At 40.4% G+C, this 9,475-nt stretch overlaps 1 protein-coding gene across 2 annotated transcripts in view; it reads left to right on the forward strand.

Moving 5' to 3' along the window:
- The window catches only part of nbeal1 (neurobeachin-like 1), a 128,806-nt gene that overhangs the window by 11,048 nt on the left and 108,283 nt on the right, over positions 1-9,475 (forward strand). For both annotated transcript variants that reach the window (XM_048599007.1, XM_048599006.1), the window contains exon 5: positions 8,546-8,631. In XM_048599007.1, coding sequence (XP_048454964.1) covers positions 8,546-8,631 — 86 coding nt within the window. The remainder of the gene's footprint in view (positions 1-8,545; positions 8,632-9,475) is intronic.

The raw sequence follows: 9,475 nt of genomic DNA on the forward strand, positions 1-9,475 counted from the left end.
CTAACGCGCCCGTGGTTTCCCTTTGGATATCTCGCCCACTCGCACCCCCGCGCCCCCCCCCTCTCCCTCTCGCCCTCCCCCTCTCCCCCTCGCCGTCCCCCTCTCCCCCTCGCCCCAAAGTTATTATTCAACTGATGATGTTGTGGCTCCAAGTCTCACTCCAGAAACCTGCGCACAAAGTCTAAGTTAATGCTTCCAGCATAGTACTTAAGGATGGCTGTTAGTGACGCCATCAGTTGAGAGAGGCATTAGGTCCAGAATTCATGGTGCTATTTTGAACACAGCTGTTCAGTGCTGTGATAACTAATGCTGGGATGGTATGTTTAGCCTGCAGGAAGTGATGGAGACACTGCAGAATTTCCTCTAAAACATGGAGAGATAACAGGACAATCAAAGTTCCCATTTCGTATTGCTGCTGAAAAATGCCCCTGAGTGGATGTGGCAGGAAGAAAGCCCAGCATCAGACCCTGCCGTGGTATCCCTTTAGTTAAGTTGCCCACTGACACGACTGCAGGGCCTATAGTTGCGATGTGAAAGCAAAAAAGATTTTGAAATTAAATTGTCTATAATTTCAATTTGACGATGAAGCTATGTGCACTTGGAAGTGCTTTGACTCAAAAATAAATTGCTAATAGAATGAAATATTGCATTGAGGGAGATAATTTGAGAGTATGGGAGAGACTGAGAAGTAATAAATCAATAAATAACCTAATGAGATGACGTAATTTATAAAAATAGTGTGTCAAAAATAGTAAGCACAGACAAGTAGACAGCTCAAAGTGGAAATTGACACTGAATGTAAAGGCTCAATGGCAAGATCTCAGACTAAAGTGTGTATTTTATATAAATAGATTATCATATAAAAGCAGTCCTCTTCTGGAATCTAGTTGATTGAATTTTTTGAACAAAAATATTCGCTTATCTCCTGGCTACCCCAGTGAAATTGTGCATTATATCCTATTTGATAGTATACAAGTTTGGAATTGGTTTATCAGAGATGGAAATGCTTTCTGTTTTTTTTAAGCCTTTTGAGATTTTGGCGCACACAGCTTGTATTTGACATATCAGATAGCTGACGAAGCCCAACACAAATGGGGCTTTTGTACTTGAAGCTTGAGAACCAGTTCAGATAATTACTATGACGATATGTACCCCAGTGTGTCAAGCTGTTTGTCAAAGCTGTTCGTGTCAGAAGGCAACAAGAGCTGTGGCTACGTAAATGATCAAAATGATAATTCCCAACTGTTCAATGTGTACTCAATGATTATTCTTATAATAATTCTACTGAGTAAGATTTACATATTCCTGTTAGGTGACAGAGGAGTTAGATGGGCTATAAAATAAAAGGTGTTTGTGTATCCCAATTTGGACATACACCCCTCCCTTTTCCTGTTGCATTTTCAATTTTCTGTCTTTTGGAGCTGTTAATTTCTTTGGGCTACAGTTCTCCAGGCATTGAGGGCCTTGTGTGCGAGTGCAGTCTGATTGGTGGCAGGCTGTTCCAAATCTGTGGTCTCGAGGCTAAACTTCCCGACATTGGCATGAATATTTTTCTTGTGTGGCTGGAGGAATGCAAGTGGCTGACTGGTGATTAAAATGACTGAAATAGAATAAGAGAACAGATTTTCCCTCAGCAGCCCAGACTGAGATCAGCTCGAATAACGTCATCTAAGAATGTCAAATAAGACCTTCAGGTTGTTTGGGTGGATTGCATATGTGCATCCAAAGGAATGCATTAGGTTCCATATTCCATATGGAATCACGGCACATGGAGAAAATTGTTCTTTACTTAATAATCTTCGATAAAATGACCTTTGCTGTCTCAAATTTGAATGGATATGACTATTATGACTTGTTTCCATTTAGATGCTTGTTTTGGCAAGTTTATTGTTTCAGTGTGGCACAACAGATAGTGTCTGTGCCTCTGAACCAGATAATTTGGGTTCAGGTCCCACTCAAAGATTTGATGGTCAGGAAAGTGCATTCATAATGCAGCCAAACATTGACGCAGCAATTTCTTTCAACACTCGCCAAAAGCAGCTGGTAAGATCGGGAGTGAAATCTGGATAGCCATGTGATGGAAAGACAGTGGGACCCTCCTGCCATCTTACATAGCTCCAGGGCACAAGATACCAATAAAAGTGTAAATGTTGCTTCAACAACTGGGACCCCTTGAAGGAACTAGTTAGCTCAGTTGACTGGGCAGCATGTGTGGAATAGGTTGATGCCAGTAGCACAGTGTTTGATCCCATTCTGCTGGGGCAGAGTGAAGAGCAGTGTGTTGGACCTGCCTTCAGGGAGAAACTTTGTGATTTTCTAATGAAGTGCTCCTTTGGTAGCACTGTTCGCTCTGAATTAAATGACTGTTTCCATTCAGACTATAATCTGGGTTTATCTTTGAGTATTGTACAGAGAATGTACGATATTCAGACATTGTTGAACTGAGTCTTGACTATAGTTATTTAGACATTTATTGACTATTCGATGAAAAACCGAAAATTCCCCTCTGCTGATGAACCATCTGTGTCACCAAAACAGTTTGACAGATCATTGATTTCATTGGTCTGAAACTTGCACTCCCTGGTGAGGTGATGGTACTCTACACTGATCTTGAAGAAATCTCCCTGCAAAGATCAAGTGAGCAGCACTGAGGCATGGATTTCACTATTGTTGATGTTAATTTCACACTGGTGCTGTCAGTGGTTCAGCAACAGTAATGCAAGTTAGGTAGCCTTTGCATCATAGAATTCTTAGAAAGCAAGTCAAGAAATTCCGAGCAGATCATCTTATTCGTAGAATCCCCACAGTGTGGTAATAGGCCATTTGGCCCAAAAAGTCCATGCTGACCCTCTGAAGAGCATCCCACCCAGACTCACTCCCCTACCCTATCCCTGTAACCCTAGATTTCCCCCATGACTTATCCATCTAATTTACACATCCCTGGATACTATGAGTAATTCAGTGTGGCCAATCCATCTAACCTGCACATCTTTGGACTGTGGGAGGAAACTGGAGCACCTGGAGGAAACTCACGCAGACATGGGGAGAATGTGCAGACTCCACACAGACAGTTGCCTGAGCCTAGAATTCAGCTCCCTGGTGCTGTGAGGCAACAGTGCTAACCACTGAGCCACCGTGCCGTCCCATAAAGACTTATTGCATTGGCCGGGAATTTTGCAGAAAGTGAAATTAAGATTGGAACATAGAGACTGATCTATCAGAAACTTTGAGAATTTTTTATTTTAAAATCTATGAACTTTTTTAATCATGGAATAAAAGAATATTTAATATTCTAAGAATACAAAATGGACTTTTCAGGGCTAGAGGAGTTATTCAGTATTAAATATTATTTAACATGTCTTATAAACACAATTGTACCTTATTGAATAAGCTGTAACTTTGTCAAGCATTTTTACAGCAAGAACAATGGTGTTAAAATGTGGAAGTTAACATCAATTCCGTGATTTCAAATTAATTTCCATTTGTGAGGACCCGAGCCAGTGCACTTGGTGGAATAGCAGCAATATTTGGATTTCTGTTTAATTCTACATGTTATTTCCACAGTTCCTGTTCCAACATAGAAAGAGGATCTTTCCAATTCCTGTATGATGTGGACAATGTTGAGAAAGTTCGGAGAATTGAGTCAGATGGCCAGTGAGAAGCTTTCGGACATTGAGAGCAAAATATCCCGTTTTCTGGCCAAGTGTTGAACAGCGAGACAAGATCCTTGCTAGTGAGGCCCAATACATGTGCACGGATGTATTAACATGCTCATTATCCTATCATCCTGCCACATTATTATGGACTTTCCCATTTTCCTGCTGCCGGATACAAGCTAGATGGTCAATTCTGGATGTGAAAGTCAGCATATTTACCTGGCGAGCCCAGTTTGCTCCTCTGACCCTCTGTCACTCACCAGTATCTCAGGCTGTCCTCTATGGGCAGCAACTGTGCATGCCCCATGGCCTGATTTTAAAGCTGGAGCCAGAAATGCTTGGTGAGTACTTCCACCTGGGGCAGGTAGGAGAATATGGCAAGTGGTGCATCTAAAGAGTGTGCTTCATAGGTAGGGAGGTGAATTTGGGTAGGTAATGTGAGAAACCCCACTAGCGCTTGAGGTGAGAAAGCCCACTTGGGCTTGTGGAGAGAAACCCTCCATATCGCATGCCAAAATTGACGCTTAGGCGATTTCTTGTAAAATTCAGCCAAGAGTCTAACAAAATACCTATAAAATGAAGAAATGTCCTGAAGCTTAGCTCCTGTGATAATACTCCATCTGTAGGGTTGCAAAATAAGAAATGTGATTGTGATTACATGATGAGGCAGTTTGGTCAGTATGAATATTAGATTTTGATCAGGTAAGTTGTTAAAATTGAGCAAGTATGTGTGGGTGGCTACGTTGTTGGTTAGCATTCCAAGCATGAACAACCAGTGGGAGGGGAATGAAGTTAGCATGTCAGTGCTATCTGATCAGCTATATTGCAGCATTTTTTTTTTAATTGAGCTTTTCTGCAAGCTCCCAGGTTCTTGGCATCTGTACATTACCCTGTAAATTGTTTTTGCTTCCCTTTTGAATGCAGTACTCTTTAAATCATTTGATTTAGGAGAGCAAACCACACATTTAGAAAAAATGTCTAAGTATTTTACAGTGCAATTTATATCCTTGCTAGATTGGACAAACTTGTTTGCTGCCTTCTAACTTCTCTGGGTTTGGGAGTCGGGACTGCAGTTGAGCCTCTACTGGGGCAAAATACACCACAGGTAAAGAACTCTGTTTAAAAGAATGCAGCAACATAAATCCTACTTTAATCCAACTTTCCTTCTCACCTGGGATTTCTACAGGCTGAAGTCATCATATTGAGTTGCAAGGAGAGTAACATTGCGCACAGTTAATAACACCCTTCAGCTTATACTTGTAAATTTACTTGTACAGATGCAGTATAAACCTATTGCCTAAGATGTGTGGAAGAGATAACTGAAATATATTGGGAGATGGAAGGGAAATGAAAAAATTGTTCTATGCAATTTACTATAGCGAATATGATCCTGATCTTGGTAGGCAATGTTCAAATTGGGCTGTAAATAGAGTCTTTTTTGTAGGATTCTGGGTGTAGGTAGTCATTATGTATAGCTGGAAGAACCAAACTGCACTTGAAGCCTGGGTTTATGACAGCTGAGGTGTTATGAAATTAGAAAAATTCCATTCGTTTTAAGGCCTTCCAATTATTTGTGGAATAGTCCAAGACCGCGTTTGGCTTGGAACCACACAGGGAATCTTATCTGCCATTCCAGGTCTTAAATGGGCTGTTAGCCAGCAATGTGGCAATACTATCATCACACTGACAGCAGTCACCACACCTTCTCAAAGGTAATTGACCATGGATGCTTTCCTTGTTGGTAATGTTCATGTTCCAGTGATAGATTTTCTGAGCAAGATATTCAGACTGGGGGATGAAGGATTTGTTCCTGGGATGACCTTTGAAGCATACTATTACAATACTTCAAATAAACTGTACTAGGTAAAGTCCCCATAGTCACAGAGCACCACAGGCCTGATCTCTCTCAGAGAGAGAGAGAGAGAGAGAGAGATGACTGGTAGAGAGTTTAACCTGAGGGTCACCACGCCTCAGGCAAGAGATGAGTTTGAGAAGGTGGAACCTTTATGGTGACCTCATAGTGCGGGAATTGAACCCATCTTGTTGGAATCACACTGCGTCGCAAACCAGCCATCCAACCAACTGAGCTCACTGACTGTGCTAGGTACCTAGTCTCTCGTTGTTGGAAATAATGTAAATCAATTTATATTGGTGTCTCGATGTATAAAACTGGGCCTTCGAGTCTGCTCTGTTTTTCAGTAAGATCATGGTTGATCTACTCTACTCTCTGCTTCCCCCCCCTCCAATGTGTTGCAAGTTCCTATAAAACTCATGTGCGTGGGTCCTGTGTTGAGAATGAGGGAGAACTCAATAGTTGGGACAAGTGTCAGAGGTCTGGGAATATTTGGAATATCTTACTGGAAAAGAAGCCAATGTTACTATATATCTGGTCCAGAATCCATGTTGAGATCATTTCTACAGCATCTGTGCTGAATCTGAATGTGCCCTCACTTGTGGAAATTTAAGATTGTTTACTGCAACACATTTGGAAATAGCATCGTTCTGTTATGTATATAGTATTGACGATTCAAATTGTATTCAAAAAATTTTCATAAATGAAATACTTCTTGGTTGGCGCTTTGCTTTTTCTTTCAGTTTGTTTAAAGTAATCTCCAGAAGAGGAAATAATTGAGGCAGACTGGTTTATATGAAAAATGCCCTCCTTCACAACCCTGTAAACATACACATTCTGATGTTAATCACATAGTTGTTTCGAATGACTGACTACACATTCAACCCTGTGAAAAAGAGCTGTGTCCTTCAAAATGATGTAATCTGGTATGACTAATTGTTTAGATGACATGTATTTATCAAGTCAGCTTGACTCATGGGTATAAAAAGCAAAATGCTAAAGTCACTGTAGCTGATCAGAGAACAGCTGTTCCTCTGAAACTCTTTGAACTTGCATCAGAAGCGAGGAATGTGGTTGTTGTGTGTTGCAACTGAACTGGTGATTGTAACATACTTCAAGCTCCACTTTTAGATTAGCCCCTTGATCTTGAAAATTATTGCGTTTTTCATCCACAAAGGTCTTTTCTTTCAGCCTCAGTCTGGAAGCCTGAGCATATGAAATTTAAGAAATCCAGGACAAAATTAAACAGTCTCTCAGACAAATGTGGATTAGTTAGGAGATCCACGGATTTCTTTAAAGCAGATTGTTGATTGAGTTTATTTTTGATGATAACCAAGAGGATTGATAACAATAATTGGGTTGAAATTGTGAATCAAAGAAGTGTTATGGCATAAGAGGACCACCATGTCTGTATTGACTCTCCAATTGAGCATCATGACTTAGTGCTATTTTGTGAATAAAGATCATATCTTTTTTTATTTTTGATTGTGGACTGAAATGGGAAAAGGGCTGTTCTAAAAACCAAGGAATGTGGAAGGGATTGCTGTACATTTTAAAAGCAAGCTTATTGTAAGTGCTGTTTACACTGCTTTTTGTTCAACTTGGAGGGAGGCACAGTTTAGTTGCAGACAAACTGCATCAGAGAGAGTGTATAAAATGAGATTTTGCCATCTACAAGTAGCTGACTGGTCTGTGTAGTGATGACCAAAGGTCTCCTGTCTGCCAACAACTACATGATGTTGTTGAATAGCTTCTGGGTGTGAATGAGATACCAGAAACCATTGGAGCTCTGAAATTAAAGATGATGTCCTCTTCTCTGCCGTTTAAAAAAAAAACCTAAGGCTTGAAGAAAACCAATTTATTCTCCATCACTAGTTGCTTTCAACCAGTAATTCAGAGACCTTGTAATTTGTGAACTGGTTGTTCTGTTCCTCCTTGGAGGAAGTGATTAGCACTTAAATAGAGCGAGATTGATGAATAGCAAGTCCTGACAAGCCAAAAGGATCATCTCCGTGAACTCTATGGTTAGAGATCATTGAATTGCCTTCCCAGTTTTTCCATTCACCCATAACACCAGTGTTTTTGGGGTGTATGCAAACAAACCATTGAAGGTGTTAGGGCACGTAGAGAAAGTTATTAAAAAGGAATGTGTAATCTTGGAATTTATGAAGAGGGCATAAAGAACAAAAGTATTAAGGTTATGGTGAGCCTTTATGACACACTGGTTTGGCATCAACTGTGGCATTGTGTCCAATCCTCCTGTCTGTTGAGGAACACTGTGCTGAAGACCTTGCCAGCTACTGACAGCCATGTTATGTCTCTCCAGTTGGTGAGTCACTGAGTTTTCCTTGTTCTGATAGCTCAAGGATTACCTTCACCTTCATTTGTATGGAATGCCTACCACAGTGCAGATCTTGTTGAATAGGTCCATGAACTCAGTTTAAACAGAATTTATTATATTTCAATAGCTCTGTTCTTATCTCATCATTCCCAGGTGCCTTTTTGGTTTTGGGCTCTTTCTGGCTCTTTGTCTGATGTTCTGGCTGTTTCTCCCAGGTGGATGTTCGATTACCAAGGTACAGGGCAGTCATCGAACTCCAAAGAAAGAACTTTACAATTACAGACAGATAAAGGAAACATTCTAAATAAACAAAATAGTCTACATTTGGTTCCAGAATGAAAACATCTGTGGAAGAGATAGTACTTCGTGTAAAATACATCCGAGGGGATTAAATGATTAACTGATTAAAGGCTTTCCTCCTGTTTAAGAATAACTCAAGTTAAGTCGTTGTGGCTTATGTTATCTGAAGATGTAAACAATTTCAGCAATGACATTGCCACTAAGGCCAATAAAATGTTGCAGAAATTATCTTAGGTGATTACAAGTCAGAATCCATTCATTCTTACTCCATGCAACTTTGGATTCTGTGTGTGAAGCCTGCAATGGCTTTGATAAATCAAATACTGTCTCAGTTGGGTTTTCAGCAGTGCATGCTGCCTTTTAAGTGACCATAATGCATTTTCTTTCCCTTCTCAGAGTGTTTTCAAGAGAGTGAACATCTGAAAGAGAGTCTGAAGTGCTGCCTTATTCATCTCTTTGGGGCTGTTGTTGCAGGTGGACAGGTGAGACTAGTGTGGAAACCAGACACACCGCAATAAAGAGTTAATTTCACATTCAAAAACCAATAATTTCATTCCGATATAATGAAAGAAACAATCGTGAACAAATGCAAATTACTGCAGATAAATAGTCAGAGAAAATGCTGCAAATACTTCACAGATTAGGTACCATCTGTATAGGGAAAAACATTTAAGGCTGATGACTTCTGGTATGAACTTGAAGCTGCAGCTGCCTGGCTGACAAAGATATGGCAATTGAAATAAGACAGAAAAAGTTTGTAACAAATATAGGTGGACCGTCAAAGGTGTTTGACAAATGAACAAAATTTAGATGAATGAAATTGAAGTCCATGAGAATAGAAGATCAACGGCATTGTGGACAAAAGAAAATTGAGAGAGCAAGCATTGTGAAGTGGTGAGTGGTTGTTTTTCAGACCGGAGAGAGCATGAACACATACAAAATAGGAGGGGAATAAGATATTAGTCCACTCCACACAAAATATTAAACCTTAGCCACATATGAAGAAATTAGAGCAAACTGACTTAAAGCTCAAAGAGAGTGGTGTTAAGGAGCATCTTAAAGGAAGAAAATAGGAATGATATGACTGAGGTTTAAGGAGGGAATTCCAGATCTTTGGGCCCAGGAAGTTAAAGGCATAGCCACAAGTAGTGGAGACTAAAGTTCACAGTAAGTGGGCATCTCAGAATTGTGGAGCTGGTGATGGGAAGGGGTGAGGTGATAGACTGATTTGGAAAAAAGGATGAAAACTTTAAAAGAGACAACAAGGTGCAGGGCTGGATGAACACAGCAGGCCAAGCAGCATCTGCTCCTATGATGCTGCTTGGC

The sequence above is a fragment of the Rhincodon typus genome, chromosome 7 (genome assembly GCF_021869965.1).
Source record: "Rhincodon typus isolate 14 chromosome 7, sRhiTyp1.1, whole genome shotgun sequence".
Lineage (NCBI taxonomy): Eukaryota > Metazoa > Chordata > Chondrichthyes > Orectolobiformes > Rhincodontidae > Rhincodon > Rhincodon typus.